The sequence below is a fragment of the Lepisosteus platostomus genome, chromosome 3 (genome assembly GCF_059453375.1).
Source record: "Lepisosteus platostomus isolate fLepPlt1 chromosome 3, fLepPlt1.hap1, whole genome shotgun sequence".
In the NCBI taxonomy this organism is placed as follows: domain Eukaryota; kingdom Metazoa; phylum Chordata; class Actinopteri; order Semionotiformes; family Lepisosteidae; genus Lepisosteus; species Lepisosteus platostomus.
The window spans coordinates 60,592,323-60,613,659 of NC_142613.1; the positions used below are offsets into that span (position 1 = coordinate 60,592,323).

Below are 21,337 nucleotides of genomic sequence, written 5' to 3' on the forward strand. Positions count from 1 at the left end.
TCTTACCGCTAGAAGCCGCTACTGCTCCATCTAAATTTACTGCCGACTCTAAATGGCTTCGATACGCGGAGTAGCTCATTGCCTTCAAGCATGCAGAGAACGCTGATGTGTGATTTTTATTTTGGGAATTGTGATTGCTGTTCTTAAAAACCTTATCCAGTGAGTGGTTTTAAGTATGTCTCATCTTCATATTTAGCCCTTGCCAGTCCACTACCTGTGTCTTCCACAAGCTTTCTTCAGCAGCTCTTGTCTAAATTGCTCCAGCAGTAACTAAAAAGCTCGGACATGAGTCCATGTGATACTAAAGAGGCATATTTTAGGTGGGACAGCACAGTTACAAACAAACTGTCTCCATGAATTACAGGATGACACAAGATGAACCAGCTACACAATTTACTAAACGACTGTCTCATCGATACAAAACATGTGGAAAGTGCAGCTGTTATTAGTTTGAAAGGTGCAGCTGTGTTGGCGACCTCTGCCCGGTTTAATGTAAGTAACCCCAATAGCTGACAACACCAAAATAATCAGCCAGCCTCATTTACTTCAAATCTGTTAGCAAACATCGCACTGTATTCTGAATATACAGGGCAATATGAATAAAGATCTGCAGGTAAGGTTGGGGAATTGGGATAATGTTCTAGTAGTTGCCCTTAAATTTAAATTTGATATAAGAAGGAGACTTTGACCTTACTGTAAGGCACATTTCCTGTTTTGTACAATCTGTACAAAGCAGAATACTTTTATGTGGCTTGGTGGCACAGTGGCTAGTATTGCACCCTTGCAGCACTGGGGCCCTGGGTTCAATTCTGGACTTGGGGTGCTATCTGCCTGGAGTTTGTATGTTTTACCTATATTGGTGTGGGTTTTCTCCAGGTGCTCTGGTTTCCTCCCACAGCCCAAAAACATGTACGGGTGGGTTAATTGCCCCTGGGGTGTGTGTGTTTCTGTATTATCCTCGTGATGGGCTGGCATCCCGTCTGGGGTGCACCCTGCCTTGTGTCTGTCACTTGCTGGGATAGGCTCCAGCTCCCCCATGACCCTGAGTCAGAAAAGCTGGATGGAAATACTTTTGTTTTAAACTTTTCTTTGCGTTATAAATGTACCGCAGATACAGCCACAACAGGCCCACATGTTTGCAGAAGCATTCAAACACACTGCAGTTATCCGGGAAGAGGGTTTCTACTTTCAGGATAAAAACTACTCCTGTGTCAGAGCTGACAAAAACTCAATCTACTCCAAATGCGTAAGTATTTAAAAACTAAAAGCATCGTAGTAACTGTTATATAATGTGGAACCTAGAAAAAATAAACTTGTGTTTCCTACTGATTTGTTTTATAATAGAATGGCCAGGGACTGGTAATGGTTAAAACGGGATCCTATATACTGGTTGCTACGTACAACGAGGGCATGTATCCGAGTGTTTGTGTGGAAGCTGTGGAAAAACTAGGTAAGAGGAACCACAGTCTTGAGTTGGCACTGATCATATTTATTACATTTAATGATTGTAATTAGAAGCAGGGAAAGGATTTGTAATATAAAATCTTTTTAATATCGTATTTTATTTTTTATGTAAAAGGATTGTAAAACTGAACAATTCTTTCATTTCATTCACTTCACTTTCACTGTGACGTAAACAGTTACTGTAACATGCCTATTATACTATAATGATTCTATTTGTCCAGGACAACCTGTTTTTAATTTAATAGTCCCGATCCCAGCCTGGTGACTCATAAGACCACTACCAACCACCTTATCTGTACTGCTGAGCAAACAAGAGTACAACAGTCCACCCTCTTGATGGGGCAATTACAGTAGGGGTAAGCCCTATGAACTTTGTTCAAGGACAAAACTGCTGCTTCTGCAATAGGGGACTTAAGTGTAAACTCAAAGCCCTGAGTTAAAACTCCAGAGCCCTTATTGCTACTCTCTGCTTCCCAAAAACATCTGCATGATAAACTGTATAGTCTCAAACTATTTTAACTCGTTTGGGCAGTGGTTTCAAAATCAGTACATTATTTCCTGAATTAGACAATCTGCAGATATTATCAGTAGCGAATGGCATTGTGCAGAGCAAATATGGAGAAGAAAAATAAATAAAGGTATAAGGAACTCATGAAAGGCTCCTGGTGTAATTACAAAAACAATAACATACTGTAGTTCAGTTTATTGATCGAAGTGCCTTCAATTAGTTCAGAACATTACATCTATATTCAAATAATGCAGTATGATTATTTTCTGGTCACAGTTTATTAAGAAAAAAATCTAATAATACAAAATACAGTAGTTAATAATTGTTCATTTATAAAAGGAAAGCTTAAAACACTTTTGCATAAGTTTTATAATCAGAAACTTTCAGTGTTTTACATTGTTGGGAACATTTAATATATTTAAAATTACTTGCATATTATATTCCAACTGAATTATGTCTATTCAACAACATTTACCTTCCTTTCCAGCTGAATATTTACGAGAGAAGGGAAAATGAAGAAAAAAGAAAACGAGAAGATTAATAATACACTTGCCAATACTAATTTGTAAAAAGTTAACTTTGGAATGTGTTATCAATTAACATTCATTAAAAACACTTAATTAAATTTGTAGCTTTCTCATTTAAAATGTTAGTTATTATACAAGAAGTGTTTTTAATGTAGAAAAAAATACTAGAGTGACTTACTTTAAGAAGTTAGGTGTAAAAGTCAGGTAACTAATTAGAACATAAAAGTACTTAAACTACTTCCAAAACTATAGTATTTATTCTCAGACAAAACCATATTTAAGACTGTATCCACCTACTGTAGGTTCAATATGTTTTGCCAAAAATAAGGCTGCTCACAGTTTGTTCTGCCAGTCTCTTTTAATAAATTAACAGGACATTTGTAATAAGAAAAGCTAGGAAACACATAATTAGTACTGTTCAACGGCAGAAATAACTGAAAATAACTGGATGTGGGAACAACACTTTTGAAACAAGTATGTTTCTTATTACCCACAGGCCATAGCCAATAAATGTTCTACCACATTAAATAATCCTAAAGATTTAATTTAATCTGCTTTGCACATTTGCTCAAGCTCCTCAAATTGCTTGTCTTTTACTTATAGACAGCAATTCTTAAACTCTTTTCAAATTCCCAAAAGGATTCAAGTTAGAACTTTGAGTAGGTCACTCAATGACATTCACCTTTTTCTTAAGTTATAGCAGTGTAGGTTTAGTCTTGTGCTTTATGTTTGTGGCCTGACGAGAGGAGAGTTTTTGTTATAAATTTAGGTTTGAAGCAGGTATTCCCTTTAAGATTTGTCAGTACTTTCTTCCATCTACTGTATGTTGTTATTGCTCTTGACAAGTTTCCTAGTTCCTGCTGATAAGAAGCAGTACTATAATATGATGCATGACAGAAGGGGTAACTCATTTCAGATATACAGTACTGTATAGTGTTTTACTGGTCAGTTTGGGGATCAGGATAATATAGACAATGTCAGTGTGCTTCATAATACTCAAAGAGAAATTAAAGGTAAATCCAAAGACTGGTATATTTATTCTGAAATAATGTGAACCACTATTACTGACGGAAGCCACTTAACGAATTGCTGGCTCAGTAAGGTAATTTTGTGTACCTAAAGTAATTTAGGAAAGAATGTGAATACTTTTGCAATCAATTGTTTTAAAATTGTTTTATTTTTGAATGTACAGTATGGTGTTAGTAATGTATATAACATTTATTATTACATCAAAGTGTTATGACAGCAAGCTTTAAAGCAACTAAATGTGAAAGTGATGCAATGATGAGAATACTTATGCAAGGTACTGGTTACTGTTTCACTGTATGTTGTTTTATGCTTTCCTTTCATACTTAAGAATGTTTCAGTTCTTCCAATCCTAGTGTTCAGTTTTTATTTAAATGTAACATTATTACCATAGGATGGCAGGGAGCTGCAGTGGTTAGCATTGGTGCTCTGGAAAGGTCCTGAGGTGCTATCTGCATGAAGGTCATGTGTTCTCCCCATGTTCAAATGGGTTTCCCCTGGGTGCTCTGCTTTTCTCCCACAATCCAAAGACATACCACTAAATGAATCTGCTGCTGGTGTTTGCATTTGTGTCTGTATCTGTCCTGCAATGGACTGGTGTCACATCGAGTGCATACCCTGCCTTACCCCCATTACTTGTCTCTGGCTATCCCTTGACCATACATTGGATTAAGTGGTTAGATGATGGATGAATATATGATTAGCATACTAAAAACAAAGATTTACTGTATGATTCAAACCTTGATTTTCCCTGGAGAGGAACAAAAAAGGTGAACATCCACACAATCAAGTGATTGAGAATCCACACGAGGTACTTTCTGGAGAGCTTTATACCAAAGGCACATGTAGAAGTGGACTCTGCTGTTTACCAGATATGACACTGTAGTGATTCTGGTACAGGACTAAAGCCTTGAAAAAGAATCCTTCGGAAGAGGTAATCTTCCCACTGTAGGGGATAAAAGAAAAACAGGATTCTTAACAGTACTTGTTTCTGCTTGTTGTCATATGAAGTAGGTGTTCATTTTATGCTATTTCTGTATGCAATTTATTGTTATTTCCTGTTACATTTACATGTGATAGGTGGATTTGTAAAAATAATATGTGGATTTTTGGATATTCTCCCTTATGCACAATAGTTTACTTTTGATGACATAATTTTTTTGTACATAATTTCTCATGATTCATGATTATTTAATTTATCTCTTAACACTGTAATACAGTAGCTGCACAATTTGTGTGGGCTGAAATGCTTATTAGCAGGTAGTGCATCATCTATAACTAATAATTACACAGCGGTAATATTTAATATTTTTAATTATGTATAACCCCCCACCATGAGGTTCTTTGTGGTCAGATTATTAAAAATCTCAGATGTTAATACATGATACGCTAATGTCATTGGTTTATTTTTATATGATAAACATTACCTAGCATATCTTCCAGTTTCTTGACAGCTGCCTTGTTTACTTTGAAATTAGTCTGTTCAGTTCTGCAAGGCAAGCAAACATGATTGGGGTTTATAGAACACAACACAAAAGTTATTGTCTACAGCCTTTATTTTGATCCATTTCCATATGACATCCACTAATTGACTTAAGTATCACTTCAGAATTTAATTTATTAAGTGCATATAAATGCAAGGGATCCAAATGTATTTTTATGACTTCACTCACACCCCACCTCCTATCAAGTGCATCTCACACACTCCAGTTTACCAGTTGTACTACAGTAGCCACAAAAGTACTGTTGTGTAGGGCTGTGGGTTGTTTAAACTTTTTAAAATAGTTTTTAACAAATATTAAATTCTAGTTATTTTAAAAAGTTAATAGGAAAAAGAAGTAAGGATTAAATATTGATTTATGATTTAATATTGACGATGATTTAAGAGAACTGCTGCAGTTTATGCTTGGGATTAAGCACAGACACCAGTGGAAATCCCCATTAAAGTTTCATTTTATATTTTTTTACTTCCATTTTGCTAGTTTTCCTTTTTACTTACGTCTTAGATTTCTTCACTGCATTGAACATTATTAGTCCTGCCAAAGCATTCCTCTGCATGTCCGATGAAAGAACTTCATATGATTCAAGACTTCCTGTGTGTTTACATTAGCAGGTTAATAGGAGGTAAAGTTCTCCCTTGACCAAAAAGTAGCACTCTTGCGAAGGGACATCCAGACCAAGGAAGACTTTGGAAATCAAGATTTAAGCATATTTTTCAGTGGGAAAGGTATTTACTGAATACACTGCTGCAGAATTTAAGTAAAACATTCAGATAAAGATACACAATTTGTGATAGAATCAGGGGAATGAGCAGAAGTACATATACTGTACCAGAAGTGTGATGAAAACAACAAAGAATCCGAAAATAAATGTGTAAATTAAAAATGCTGAGCATCAAAAGAAACACATCACGATAACTGCAATTAATTCACAAACGTATTATCATGAGAATTACATTTTTGTTAGTCGGGGCATTGACATTTTATTACTCGACAAATATGATATATCCAAATTAATCACAGGGCAGTAGAGGTACAGTATATTCACCTCTGAAAACAATACAAGCATGCTTTGCAGATGCTAACTTGTAGGACAGACAAGCAAAAGCTTTTTCACTGGTCTCTGAGCCCTTGATGTCACGTAACCATTGATTAAGGAGATTCTATTGTACACAATTACCGTGCCATTCTGCATGTTTGTGGCATGTTTGTGTCTGACATCCATCAGTGGTCTATACAAAACCTTAAGTCATCATAAGCCTTTGCTCCATGAGTGGAAAGTCTACCTGAGACAACCTAATCCAGTCTCCAATATGCCCATGGTAAAATGCATTGTCCTCTTGAAAAGTGGTGTCCCGTTTGCTCTTTTCTACATTTTTCTTTCTTAATATTTGCAGCCCTGACATTAAACACGTTAATTACATCATCATCTTTGCCCATTCAACTCTCTCCACAAAACATTATCAAAGTGGGAAGATTTTCTATGATTTTTTGTGAAACCCTACAGGAATTGAGGGAAAAAAAACCCACCTGACAGGATGCGTTGTGCAGCAAATCCACGGACTGCAGAAACATAGCGATTCTCTGTAAAGTCCTCCACATTCTCCTCAATCAAGTACCTGCACACCACCTGGACAAGCAGAAGAGCCAGTAAGCCACAATCTCCTGAGCACTGACTGCACTTAGAATTTTCACTGTAGCAGTGGTAATTTCATGACACTCTCATCATCCCTTGGTCAAATAATGTTGACAAGCAAGTTCCAAACTGTGTCAAAGGTTTTTCTTCCAATTTAACAGACTTTCATATTCCATTTACAAGAATCATCAGCATCTACTTTTCAGGCTGTCATGACCTACTCAGTTAGCCACAAAGTCTTAACGCATAGGGCTCTGAACTCTCCTTTTCAAAATCATTCTACACAAAATATTGGTTTATCTCACAAAGGGTCAATGAACATACAAGTACCTGGTAGCCTTGTATAAAGGGCTCCATGATGGCCTCGAGGAAGGACAATATTGTATGGCCATTTTTGGTCACTGTAATGTCCTGACTTATTACTTGAATGGCACCGCACTTTATGAGCGAGTGACAGCCTTCTTCGAAGTCCTAAGGGGGAAAAATAAAACAGAAAAAAGAATGAATTCATCAAAATCACCCATGACTTGCTTTTGTTTTCACAATAGTTTTTGAACATTTTTAATTTATCTGAAATTAGAACAAAAACAACAACATGCTTTATTATCCAAATTATATGGGAAACGTGAAAAATTTCATGACACTCTCATTATCATCAAGATTAAAATATGTTACATACAAGGTACTGTTGGAATCTTCCAAATTGCACTTTCTGCATCTAAAATATGTTGTTTCAGCTGATGCTAAGCCAGTCACACCTCAGAGCCTGTGATTTCTGGTATACAGTAATCTACCTAAAACACCGTACACGTCTTATTACTACATTAATGTGATTATTTTTGTTTTGTGACTACACATGCACTTTCTAATTTTAAAAAAGAAGACACTAGTGAATGGAGATGGAGAAACAGCAGCTTCTTCAGAAAACTGAAAAATGATGCTTTTTCATACATGACAGCTTTTCATGTCCTACAGTATGTCTTCAGATCAGCACAGTTTAAGGCATCTGCTGCTTTATATAGTGGAAGAGATCTTGTAGCTTATATTTCCAAATTGGATAACACATTCTTTGTATACATAATTAAAAAAGATTCAACAGATTCAAATGATTTCCCAACTCCTTTATTCCATAGTTATAGTGTACTTCACCTGCACTGTCCTACCAGGAATGAAGATAAACTCATTGGCAAAAACAACTTGAAGAAATCTGAAGAACCTAAAGACCTCCTCTGCAAAAAGAAAAAAAAATTACTAAGAACTTTTAAATGAGCAAATCAAGCTGAACAAAGCATTAAGGAAATATGGCAAATGAATGAACTATATATCAATATAGTTTTATAAAACTCAGGAAAATTCTGTTTTTTTCACATAAAGAGAACTTTGCTGTGTCTGTTCATTTTATGGCACCAGAAATATAAATAACAAATGCTAGCACCCGCATTTCATTTGAGAACAACACAGTCCTGACCAACATGGTTTTGTTTTGTTTTGATTTTACAACACAATTGCATGCTTGATCAAATGTATTATAAAAGATTGGACTTATTAACGTTTGATTTTTTTCTCAATCATAAAATCAATTGGTACCACCTTACCTTTCCTGGAACTGGCCACTGTATGTAAAGCAACTGCTATCAGCATTGGACGAACAAAGACATGAAGTGCCTGGTTCCTGTAGGAAGCGCACATGAGCACAGTGACAGCATGTTGGAATACCCCTTCCTCTGGACTGGCCTCACGCTGTGGCTCCTCAGTCAACACTATCTGCCCACCCATGTTGTGCACTATGTTCTTATGGAGAGTAATACTGGAAGAAACAATCTCACTGGCGGGCACACAATCTGGAAGGAAACAGAGAAAAACTTTTCAATTCTGCTTAATTAAAGACATTCTGAAATCTTCTGAACATCACTGTTGTTACAAACTGAACTTTAAGCCAGTGCAATATAGTCATATTTATAAACAGGTGTGCACAGTAATTGGTGATAAGTCTTCACACTTGATCAGGTGTCTCTGCTAGTTGGGAGCTGTCAGCAGAACGGCTCGGAAAGGTACATTCCATATATATTTATTAAAAATATGAGTAGATCTATAAGTAGATCTCAGATTTGTAATATGTTTGATTTTCATTGGTATTTGTCTCTGAACTCTTGAAAAACATGTATACTTGGCATGTATGCCAAATTTCCCCCTGGCCTGGTGGTGGTGGTGACAGCAAAATATATATTTCAGCTATTATTTGTATTTTTTAACACAAAACACCATGGAAGAAAAAAACAGCAGTAATCCTGATTGTGGATATTCTATATTTATTTTAGAAACAGTCCTTACTGACAACTTACCAGGCCAGTCCAAGACTGCTCCAAATGTCTGCACTAAATTTCCCAGCCAGACTGTCTTTTCTATGAGAAGAGAAAAATCTATTCCTCTCAGATTCTGCATCAGAATTGTAGCAATCAGAAACCAAGGGCTTAGCACCTGCTTCTCTTCTTGTAGATGAACTATTCTGTGGGCTGTTTCATTGACAAAAACCTGGATGTCTTCACTGGGCATCCTGGGAAGATCCCTGAAAAAATTGTTAAACATAAGGAGGTAACAGAATATCTACTAACTGGAGCATCACTGTACGCTAGGATGTTTAAAGGTATGTCAAACACTTCTCATCAATTTTAAATAATTTTTCAATCCAAAGCTAGACATTGCTTATAAAATGAAAATAAAAAAGTGTATGTTACTTTGTTTAGTGCCACGTTTTTCTGAAGTGATAAAAACAATTGTACTCAAAGACCGCTTTTCAGAGCAGACAGTATTTAAAACACTTACATCCTTTGGATGATAATGTGCCTACTCATTTTCAAAACCTTTACTCTTCAATTAAAATCTATTTCTTTTCTATAATTAAAATGTTTGTTTTTTATCACACTAACAGAGGGTTTAACTAGCTAAAAGCCAAACATATTTTTGTATTCATTTACACTGACATCATGAATGATCAGTTCAACTGTGTGGAGCAGTGGTTAGGTTTATGGACACATAACCAGAAGGTTCTGTGTTCAAAACGCAGGTAAAATGCTGCATCTGTACCCTTGCACAAAGTACTGTACAGTATATCAGCCAAAGTGTTCCAGTGAAATGCCCAGCCGTACTGTGTAGTGTAAGTTGCTCTGGATATAAATGTAGCCAAATAAATTAAACTAATGAAACAAAAAGATACCTTCCAAGTAAAGAAAATGGGCTAGATGGGAAAAATGTCATCCTCTCATTTGTAACTTTTCTTAAAAATTGGACAAACAAATTGTCCTGAATTAATATTCTGAATTAATATCAAGGCCTCAAAATTAATCTAGAATCAATGCAACTATTGAACAAATAGTCTTTCTGCAGATAAACTCACTATAGTGGAGAGCAGAAACAAAACAGAAAGTATAGACACCAAATCTGCTACCTGGGGAGCAAGTTGAAGTGGCACCGATTGATCCTCCCTTTTGACAAATGTCTTAGTGACAAAGGATGTCCAAAGTATACATGCATAGTGCCAAAGTCCTCACTCAGTACTTTCCTGGCTTTTAAAAGGCCCTTCAGAGTAAAATAATATGATGATTAATTAAAAGTAATAATCAAATCAAGTGTCACTGAATTATTAAGTCAATAAAAAACTTTAGACAAATCAAATTAATTTCTCTCTGTCCTTCAAATCAGGACTTATTGTATTACAATAGACAAACTGAGAAGAGAGGCATACTGAGGTAGACTCTCTAGGTTTGGGTGTTCCAAGGAGCTCGTAGGCAAGCAAGGATTCTTCCAGCACTCTCTCATAGCTGATGCTGATTGGAACTAAGCTGACGTCATACACTTCCCCCTTAAAAAACGGGTCCATCACCATATCCATGAGACCTAAAAACAGAATTGAAGGATTATAGTAACAGGGCAAGATAGTTTTTCTGCTTTGCTCCATTATATCTATCCCTGGGAGAGCACCAGATCTTACTATTTTACTGGTGAAAACAGCAATCTATATTATTCAATCTATAATTTGGAACAGAATTTCTAGGCATCCAGCCGTTATCTGAAAGTTAGTTATTTCTGGGAAGGGTCACAGCGAACTGGAGCCTACCTCAGGACATGGGACTGGACAGGACAGCAGTCCATTATTTTGCATACAAACTAAGAATAATATACAGTTATCAATTCACCTAACTAGAATGTCTTTGGAAAATGGGAGTGAACCCAAACATTCAGAGAAAATTCACAGGGAAGCTATCACACCCATGACAGAAGGCTTCCCTATCTGAAATTAAAACCCCAAACTCAAGAGCAATAAGACTGATGTGCTAACACACAATTTACAGTATACCCAAAATGATTCATTTTCATATAACATACAGATTACCTATGTGCTTGTCAAAAACTTTCAAGTATTCTGTCAGATCAGAAAAAAAGACATTTCTCAAAGACTTTAACATAGTTATTTAATAATGAAGAAGGACAATACTATCGATTTCTCATGTTTTTCCTGAAAAATATAATCTTAATAATATGATAATATATCTTCAAATAACAGGTTTAAAATGATAAGCATTATTCTAGGGTTCAGGATAGGGCCTGAATTTGGGAAAATTCTGTGCTATTAGTGCTGTCAGGTTTTTTGTGTGCTAGATTTTAGTGGGGGTAAGTTGAAGATATATTAGTTTTTGATATATAGAAACCAGAGTCTGGCTGAATACACTGTAGAAGATAGAAAAAAGCTTTTTTTAAATGTCCATACTTGCCTAGCTTTGGTCTCATTGATTTCACAGTGCGACTTCTCATCCCTTCCACAAAAAACAAAACTGGAGCAAAACCTTTCTAAAAGACAGAAATACCTACAATAACTCACTGGCCCATATACTGTAGAAAAGAAGAACTACAGTTGTTCAAAGCTTTCCAGATTTGACAACTTAACAGCATAACAATATAGTTTTAAAAGGTCTTCTGAAAGTTTTTTATTGTAAACTGTAATTACACACGTCCTAAAGCGTTTTAATTAAATAAGCAGCAGTTATCTTTAACTGTAGTTTAGTTAATGGAAAAAAGACTGGCACATCCCAATTGACCTGAATGTGTTAAAAAGTAGAGTATATCACATTATTGATCTTGTTATTTGATTACTGATTGATACTGTTTTGAACATGACGTTTTTATGGAACAGAAACAAGTTAAATATCAAATAAATTAAATATTAAATAAATAATAATTATCAATTATTATTGATCTGATTGATTTAATATCAAATAATAACAAATATTATTGATTAGATTACTGATCTTTTTTGGGTTGTAATTTGTTGTATTTTTATATTTTTTCATAAGTATTCTGTATTTATTGTAACAGGATCCCCTTGAAAATGAGATGTGCACTTCAAGGTGTTTTATTCTGTCAATAACAATAACAATAATAATACTAATAATTTCATTGCTACAGGTTTTGTACATGATGTTTTCACAGACATAAAACAAGCTATTTTAAAATATGTCTATTTTCATAAAGGAACCATATGGATTGAGAGGGCTACTGATCCAAAGGATCCATGTGATGTTGCTTCTGGGTACTAGAAATCTTATAGATGACAGTGTCACTGGCTGCTATATTACACATTCCCTCTGAAGAAGGGACTAATGTGACAATACAAGGCTGGCATGAGAGACTTCTGCTTTAATCCCTATAGAGGGATACTGGTGAAAGCTGAAGCATGAAGGGTATGAGGAGTATGGTGAAACTGTGTGTAATGGAATACAAAGAGAAATTAACTTAAATACAAGGAGATAAACTTTATAGTACTACAATTATTGCATTTATAAAAAGGGATTTTTTTAACATCAAAATATTGTTTTTCTCAAATCCATGTACAGTATCTCCAACTTGAATCTGAAATCTTACCTGTGTAAGGGAAATTAGGCACTACTTTAAGATTTATTTACCCGTATTATGGTTTTCACATATTCGGACAGCACAGCCCAATAAAGCTTGTCCCCACCAATGGAACGGCGTATGTAGAAGGCACCAGACCTACGCAAAATCTCTCCAAAGAACTTCATTCCCAAGAGAGCTGGAAGAGAAATGAAGGGGTTTCTGAGGATGCCTAGTTAGGACAGAAAACAACTCTCCCCAGGAGATCACAAGATTACACAGTAATGAATTAGAATCAAAGGATGAAGCCATAATAGATACTTGCGGATTCCTGCAGCAATGACTGGCAAGGGAAGATCGTAGGTGAAGAGAATATAGGACAGGACCAAGAAGTCAATGTAGCTCTTGTGATTGGGAAGCAGCACTACTGGGTATTCCTGAATAGCTTGCTGAAGCTATAAAAAAAGATGAAAAGAAACAGCAGTTAGTGAGCAATTTCAAATGACAAAGGAATTAATCACATCCATCCATATTTCAAAAATAACATACAAATCTAACAATGCTCAGCGAATATCAGTATTGCATCCGCAACATGAATAATTTCAATCATTTTCAATGGAAAGAATAATTATAGAATGCAACAATTTATAAAGACATTGAATTAAAACTAATGTCTACATGCCATTCTTTAAATACGATACATGACATATGTTTTACAAAAGCTTTTGTTCCAGATAATTATTTTTAAATATTTATAAATATGTAAATATATCTGCTAGCAACTATAATACAATAAGGTCAAATCAAGAGACATCGGTACAGCAATCAAAACATGTTGGTTTTGGTTTGTTCAAAGTAAGTCCAATGTATTGACAAAATTCTTATACAGTAAAGGTACAAAGCAGAATATAAGGTTTATATGGACAGAGTTTGACCTGAAATGATTTGCTGTTGATGATTTTTCTACTTGTATCAGGAAATGTGTTGCTAACAGTTATGTTTTAGGAAAATTAACATCAAGCACCAATGCAATTAAGCAATCAATATTAATACAAGGGAGAGGGAATTTAAATATCTTTAAATTGTGTGATACAAAAAGTGGCAGTAAATATCGTGAGGAAGGTTTGTGTATTAGCATGACAATTATTTAACAGTTGTGAGTAAACACATAGAACTTTTTATAAGCAGCTTTTACAAACTATTTGGCATTTTATATCTACTCTATACTGTAGGTAATACAATTGCCCTCATCAACAGCTGACAACTACCTGTTAATATACTTCATCAACAAAACACATCCCTAAAAAAGCAGCTGGGTGTTTTGCTTCAGCGGACTCTTTCATCAATCAATGAAATAACCCAATTCTCAAACTCTTTCCCATTCTTAAGATACATGCTGTAGGTCCAGCCTCACCCAATGAGACCTCCAGGCACTCCAGTCACACAACAACAGAGATGATCTTGTCATCAAAACAGCAGAAAAACAAGGTGCTTTTGTTAAGTACCTATATTGTATATTGCAAAAGCATTTAGACAACTAAAGGATCCTACCATTGCCTAAAAAAGGAAGATCTATCCACAGTCTCATTTCTCCTCAGGAATGAAGAATTACCCAAGGACCCTACTGTCTTATTGTTGAGCATTTTCAAGCATCTCGGTTCAGCTCTATCTCCTTCCAAAGATCCACAAACCTGACACCTCAGGACAGACAGTTCCCCCACACCATTTCGTCTTTCCTTGACAGTCTAATAAGACCCGTGGTTAGAGTGTTTCCTTAATATATTAAAGCCACCAGCCAAGCTCTACAGCCTTCTAACAACTTTCAGTTTCAGAGATGTTTCAGAGATTGCAGAATGTTTCATTTTCATCATGGCCATCACATCCCAAGACAATGGTCTCACAGCCTTCAACACATTCAACACTCAGGGTTTGATCCTTCAACTTGCAGAAATGGTCCTAACAATTACTTGCAATTTCTTTCAGTAATCTTTTCCATCATCAGGTTAGCTAGAATTCGTCTGCATTGCTGAAGCAGTTTCAGAGCATAATCCATCAGGATGTTTTTTGTGTTCAATATCTTAAATTCAAAGAAATAAAAGATTATACTGGGCTCTTTGTAATCTGACCCAGGTCCCCACTCAAAATCCTCTCTGAGCAAGTCTCCACTGAAAACAAGACTGACTGATGATAATCTGCAGGCAATACTTAGAGTTGCTATTAACTCATTTACGCTCAATAGCAAGCATCAGGTGTTAGAGAAGTGATGCTACAGTTTTATGCAAAAGTTTGGGCACCCCTGGCCAAATTATGTTTTGTTGATTTTTGTTGAATTGTTGAAGTGAAAAGAAGTTAACACAACCTCTGCAGCGAACAAACTTAAACTTGACATGTTTCTCCAAATATTAATACACAGTTACTATTTATTTGCTGAATTTAACAGATTGAAAAGAAGAAAACAGTACGTGTTTGGGCACCCTTCCAGGCAATCCATTAGTGTTATTTGTTTGTAAGGTCTCAGAACTTAATTGAGTCGTTAGATCTTAATCTATGTCAGGTGATGACAATTCCAGAACTTTATACATTATTTGACTCTTTGAACATCTCAGGGTGTTGTGCTTACACTTCACAACCATTGGCTCCTCTAAGCAGCTGACTGAGGATCAGAAAATAAAGATAATTGACTCTTACAAACCAGGGAAAGGATAAAAAAAGATATCTAAACACTTCCTGCTTGCAATTTCCACTGTCTGAAATGTCATTAAGAAATGGAAGTTAAGAGGAACTGTTGAAATCAAGACAAGATCTGAAAAACCAAGAAAAACCTCAGACAGAACTGCTCGTAGAAATGCAAAGCAAAACACCCATATCACTGCAAAGGACCTGCAGGAAGCTGGCACAGGAGTAGTGGTGTACCGGTCCACTGTGCAGCGTTGCTTGAACAAACATGATCTGCATGGAAAAGTCATCAGAAGGAAACCTTACCTGCCATCTCATCACAAAAGTCAACATCTGAAGTATGCAACACAAAACTTAGATAAGCCAGAGGCATTTTGGAACCAAGTACTGGTGGTTTGATAAAGTAAAATTGAACTCTTTGGTTACAATCGCCAAAGGTACGTTTGGAGAAAAAAAGTAAAAGCATTTGAAGAAAAGAACACCTTGCCAACTGTCAAGCATGGGGGTGGATCTATTATGCTTTGGGGTTGTGTGGCAGCCAGTGGTACAGGAAATATTGTGTGGGTAGAGGGAAGAATGGATTCTACTAAGTATCAATAAATCCTGGAAGCTAATGTCCCACAGTCAAAGAAGAAACTGAAACTGAAAAGAGGTTAGATATTAAAACAAGACAATGATCCAAAACATACCTCAAAATCAACCATGAACTACTTAAAGAAAGGAAAGATTAAGGTTTTGGAATGGCCTCCACAGTCCCCAGACTTGAATATTATTGAAAATCTGTGGGCAGATCTCAAACATGCAGTGCATGCAAGACGACCTAAGAATATTTCTGAACTACAGTAGAAGGGTTCTGCAAGGAAGAGTGGGGAAAAAAGTCCAAAAGCAAGAATAGAGAGACTGTTAGCTGGCTACAAGAAACGTTTGGAGGCTGTGATTTCTGCCAAAGGTGGTGTTATTAAGTACTGACTAATAGGGTGCCCAAACTTTTGCACATGTCACATTTACTGTTTTATTTTTTCAATCTGTTAAATTCAGCAAATAAATAGTAACTGTGCACTAAAAGTTGCAAGTTTAAGTTCGTTTGTTGAAGAGTTTGTGTTAACTTATTTTCACTTCGAAAATCAACAAAACATGTCATTTGGCCAGGGGTTCCCAAACATTTGCATGCAACTGTATATACCCTAGTGACTGAGTTACAATACATTATACTATACACACTCATGTTTTGACATTGACTATTACAGCCTATTGTGCATGTTCTGTGTGACTGCAAGGGTAGGGTAATTGATTTACCAGTTTGTGGCCCTTTGGCTGGCTATTCTGGAACTGGAACTGTTCCAAGGTTCAAGGCTGAGGTACTCCACTAATTACAGTGCCTTGCGAAAGTATTCGGCCCCCTTGAACTTTTCAACCTTTTGCCACATATCAGGCTTCAAACATAAAGATATAAATTTTGTATTTTATGTGAAGAATCACCAACAAGTGGGACACAATTGTGAAGTGGAACGAAATCTATTGGATTTTTGAAACTTTTTTAACTAATAAAAAAATGAAAAGTGGGGCGTGCAAAATTATTCGGCCCCTTTACTTTCAGTGCAGCAAACTCACTCCAGAAGTTCAGCGAGGATCTCTGAATGATCCAATGTTGTCCTAAATGACTGATGGTGATAAATAGAATCCACCTGTGTGTAATCAAGTCTCTGTATAAATGCACCTGCTCTGTGATAGTCTCAAGGTTCTGTTGAAAGCGCAGAGAGCATCATGAAGACCAAGGAACACACCAGGCAGGTCCGTAATACTGTTGTGGAGAAGTTTAAAGCCGGATTTGGATACAAAAAGATTTCCCAAGCTTCAAACATCCCAAGGAGCACTGTGCAAGCGATCATCTTGAAATGGAAGGAGTATCAGACCACTGCAAATCTACCAAGACCTGGCCGTCCCTCTAAACTTTCAGCTCAGACAAGGAGAAGACTGATCAGAGATGCAGCCAAGAGGCCCATGATCACTCTGGATGAACTGCAGAGAACTACAGCTGAGGTGGGAGAGTCTGTCCATAGGACAACAATCAGTCTTACACTGCACAAATCTGGCCTTTATGGAAGAGTGGCAAGAAGAAAGCCATTTCTCAAAGATATCCATAAAAAGTCTCGTCTAAAGTTTGCCACAAGCCATCTGGGAGACACCCCAAACATGTGGAAGAAGGTGCTCTGGTCAGATGAAACCAAAATCGAACTTTTTGGCCACAATGCAAAACGATATGTTTGGCGTAAAAGCAACACAGCTCCTCACCCTCAACACACCATCCCCACTGTCAAACATGGTGGTGGCAGCATCATGGTTTGGGCCTGCTTTTCTTCAGCAGGGACAGGGAAGATGGTTAAAATTGAGGGGAAGATGGATGCAGCCAAATACTGGACCATTCTGGATGAAAACCTGTTGGAGTCTGCAAAAGACCTGAAACTGGGACGGAGATTTATCTTCCAACAAGACAATGATCCCAAACATACAGCAAAATCTACAAAGGAATGGTTCACAAATAAACGTATCCAGGTGTTTGAATGGCCAAGTCAAAGTCTAGACCTGAATCCAATCGAGAATCTGTGGAAAGAGCTGAAAACTGCTGTTCACAAACGCTCTCCATCCAACCTCACTGAGCTCGAGCTGTTTTGCAAGGAAGAATGGGCAAGAATTTCAGTCTCTCGATGTGCAAAACTGATAGAGACATACCCCAAGCGACTTGCAGCTGTAATCGCAGCAAAAGGTGGCTCTACAAAGTATTAACGCAAGGGGGCCGAATAATTTTGCACGCCCCACTTTTCATTTTTTTTATTAGTTAAAAAAGTTTCAAAAATCCAATAGATTTCGTTCCACTTCACAATTGTGTCCCACTTGTTGGTGATTCTTCACATAAAATAAAAAATTTATATCTTTATGTTTGAAGCCTGAAATGTGGCAAAAGGTTGAAAAGTTCAAGGGGGCCGAATACTTTCGCAAGGCACTGTATATCACCATAATCTGTGAATTCACCTTTATCCGCATTATACTCTAATCAATAACCAACTCTCAAACCAAACATGTTACTGTACCTTGAATTCCTACTGGCTGTATCTGCCAGAGAACTGAAATAAGTGCATTGTGTCCCAAAGTCCTAAGTGTGAATTTCAAGTGCATATACAATAAATCCCAGGATAGTTTGTCTTTTTCTAGATGTTTGTGATGCCACGCTTAATAATTATACACAAGTTTAAGCAAGCAGGCATCTGATAAACAACACTGATCATTAATTTACTTCTAGAATAGAGTATGATTTTCATATTTCTCTTTATGATAAAAATTAAGTATACTCATTATATTAACAAAATGAATCCAATAAAATAAAAGTTGATAAACATACTCATCCAGACTGATCTTTTCTGCATAAGACACTTATAAAATCTGCCACACCCAAACTGCACAGGCACCTAAAGAGTTGCAGAAATTCCATAAAGGTCAAAGGTTACAATTATTTTTAATCCAGTTATCCTCTCGTTAGGCTTATCAGTTATCCTAAAATAATACTAATAACCTATACAGTAAGCAAACACTCACTCTCTGAATGCCTTCCTCGTTAACTCTCACTCTCCGAAAGACCCTTTTGAAGACTTTGCTTAGACTGTAGGCAAGGAATCGGATAAAGCTTAGTTGTAGGTTCTGAGCCATTTCTTCAAGAATTACAGCAGCCTCTTCTTGGATGATGGCTGGGGACTCCCCTGTCTCTGCTGACATCTAGGAATAGATTGAACACAGTGTTACAAACCTATGCCAGCAACCTGCTGCGACTCTGCTTACAAAATGAAGGAGTCCAGTTTATTTTAGAAACAATGACATACTGAAAGCTATAAAATTAAGAGCACAAACATTAATAAAAAACAATTAACCACTTTTAGGTTCTTTATTCATAATAAAGCCCATAATACCTACAAAAAATGATGTGGGAGCATACGGGGAAACACACTATTGCGACTGATTCCAATACTCTATGATCCTATATATGCAGTGGCATGGATTAAAAGGCTTAAGAAGGCTCTAGGAGATTGTCATACTAGATTATTCTTAGTACAATTTAGAATGTTTTGTATTTCTGTGGTGCATTTTCATCCCAAAGGTCCCATGCGTTCTGTATGCGTTAAATAGTATGCAACACTGCTACAACATAACACTATAATACAACATACAATAATCAATAATTGCAACCTAAGTGTGACAAAAAATCTTCACCTTGTTGGCCTTACCTGCTGTATAACAAAGTGTAGACATTGTGACTGAAGTACAGCGGTCTTCAGCATGCCAGCACTACAAGGCATGACTCCTTTGTACAGCACTGGGGTGAAACTTCTCAGAGCATATCTGATATCACTCGAGTTTCTTCTATTCTCTAGGATATCCTCAAAGTCATCTCTTTGACTTAATCGTTTATAGCGAATCTTTACAGGAACAACACAAAAGTCAACAAATCATTGTCATAGCCAATTCTTTTTCTGGGCATTGATGTATCACATTTCCTAATGTGTAATTACAATATCTAAAAGCTTTTTTTTCTGTTGTTTGTTGGTATTGTGGTAGTTACTCTAGAAAGATTAAGAATGATGTGGCCCTTAGTCTATATAAGAATTTGCTAAATAAAACCAGTAGAACTCTGTTAGTGTTTCCAAAATCAGGTGCTGGAGTGCCCCTATGTCTTCTGGTTTTGTTTGAAGTGAATTCTTCATTATTTAAGCTAATTGAACCTTTTAACTGTTTGCTTTTATAGGTTTCAGCCCTTGAATGGTAAAAGAACTTTAGTGGTTAGCATTACTATCAGTAGCTGGGATTCAGAATTTGTGTCATACTGTATACTTTAGTTTAAATGCCTGTACATCATTAAAAATGCTTATGATGGCAGTGTTTTAGTTTTATTCCCACTTGCCACATGGGTTCAATGGAAAATTGACCTTTTATTTGTCCGTAGTAAAGTCTGATATCTTCTGGAATCTTTTTGCATGACTTTGTGAAGACATTTTAACTAACAGAGCTCTCTTTGAATGAAGATGGGCTATTGTGAACTGATTTTAGTAACAGTTTTTTTAGTTCTTGAAACAAGAATAGTTGCTTTCTCTGACCACCAGTTGGACACCATTTATCCAAATGCTCAACCCTCATAGTAGCCAAAGTGCCTTAGTGTCAGACACCTTCACTGGCTGTTTTCTATACCTTCCCGTGGCTTTCATTTAACCTAACTTACGTATCATTTTATACCTGATAATCATTTATAAAAGTGGCATTAGATTATCGTATTTTAAACTAAACTATAACTAAAACCCTTGGAAGTATGCGTTTTTAATGCTTACTGACGATTTCTTAAAATTGTTTTAGAATCAGAAAATTCGCAAAATAATTCCATATTATGAAATATAATATTAGGAGGGTGGCAGTTAAAAACTATATTAAGAGAGGTGTATATCGAAAGCTTTAAAGTATTACAATAGATAAACAAAAACTATAACGACTGCGATTAGAAGCAGTCATGGTTTTCGTAGCTTGGACATTGATAAACTAACATGAACTTAAAATCGAATTTAAGACGAAATGTACAACATTTCAGCAGGTGATATAAGTGTAAAAATACGTAGTAGTACAACTTCCGGTATGTAAATATTTAGAGGAATGTTTGCTTACCAAATTTTCCATTACTTCAAAAATACCTTTGTTTTCTCGTGTTCTACTAGTGTTCTACTAGTGTTTCTTAGGCGCCGTTTAGATTTGCTAATTTTTTTACTTAGAAATTATATATCGGAGCACTTCATATACTGTACTGTAACAAAAGCAATCTTTCGATTTGTCACAATCTGAAGGAAAGCAGTAACTGTTCTATTCCGAAAACCAATGAACGCGCGAGTAAATTAGGAACCACCCCCGGAAAGCTGGATTACCACTTCAGTGACATTATTTCATAGATTTAAAGCTTTCGCTTTCAAGATGGCATTCTACAAAAGTAATTTTCTATATGGATCTTGAAAAGAGCGTTTAAAGGCATCATATGTAACATTTTGTTTTACTTAAGCGTTTAGATTGCATATGCTCTCTATATTTCCAG

General features: G+C 36.2%; 2 protein-coding genes across 3 annotated transcripts; one reads left to right on the plus strand and one right to left on the minus strand.

Annotated features, from left to right (window-relative positions):
- The first annotated feature begins 370 nt into the window (after window positions 1-370).
- pfn4 (profilin family member 4) lies at window positions 371-2,597 on the plus strand. The gene is made up of 4 exons (XM_088626267.1): window positions 371-492; window positions 1,112-1,246; window positions 1,345-1,450; window positions 2,460-2,597. The coding sequence occupies exons 1-4, from the start codon at window positions 376-378 to the stop codon at window positions 2,486-2,488; spliced, it is 387 nt and encodes a 128-aa protein (XP_088482393.1). The 5' UTR covers window positions 371-375; the 3' UTR covers window positions 2,489-2,597.
- Window positions 2,232-21,116, minus strand: LOC148675190 (dihydroxyacetone phosphate acyltransferase-like). 2 transcript variants are annotated; one of them, XR_015935461.1, is made up of 17 exons: window positions 20,920-21,116; window positions 19,497-19,688; window positions 18,814-18,990; window positions 12,872-13,001; window positions 12,618-12,745; window positions 11,430-11,505; window positions 10,403-10,554; window positions 10,106-10,236; window positions 9,003-9,226; window positions 8,256-8,501; window positions 7,810-7,889; window positions 6,991-7,131; window positions 6,555-6,654; window positions 5,525-5,618; window positions 4,953-5,014; window positions 4,266-4,471; window positions 2,232-2,459 (listed from the first exon to the last, which is right to left on the minus strand). XR_015935461.1 is itself a non-coding variant. In XM_088626264.1 (16 exons), exons 1-16 carry the CDS (start codon window positions 20,929-20,931, stop codon window positions 4,428-4,430), a joined length of 1,989 nt encoding a protein of 662 aa, XP_088482390.1. In that variant the 5' UTR covers window positions 20,932-21,116; the 3' UTR covers window positions 2,232-4,427. The 2 variants fall into 2 exon arrangements, 1 of the variants encoding a protein (XP_088482390.1); XM_088626264.1 differs by having other exon boundaries at window positions 2,232-4,471.
- Window positions 21,117-21,337: the final 221 nt, after the last annotated feature.

What these genes read in the sequence shown, in the direction of transcription:
- pfn4 (XM_088626267.1), top strand. Translation starts at nt 376, where the DNA reads ATGAACCAGCTACACAATTTACTAAACGACTGTCTCATCGATACAAAA. An exon ending in CGACCTCTGCCCGGTTTAAT is followed by an intron (nt 493 to 1,111) that starts GTAAGTAACCCC and finishes AATGTACCGCAG; the next exon opens with ATACAGCCACAACAGGCCCA. An exon ending in GGAAGCTGTGGAAAAACTAG is followed by an intron (nt 1,451 to 2,459) that starts GTAAGAGGAACC and finishes CTTCCTTTCCAG; the next exon opens with CTGAATATTTACGAGAGAAG.
- LOC148675190 (XM_088626264.1), bottom strand. An exon ending in AGTCATTGCTGCAGGAATCC is followed by an intron (nt 12,746 to 12,871) that starts GCAAGTATCTAT and finishes TTTCTCTTCCAG; the next exon opens with CTCTCTTGGGAATGAAGTTC. An exon ending in ATGTGAAAACCATAATACGG is followed by an intron (nt 11,506 to 12,617) that starts GTAAATAAATCT and finishes TCTGTCTTTTAG; the next exon opens with AAAGGTTTTGCTCCAGTTTT.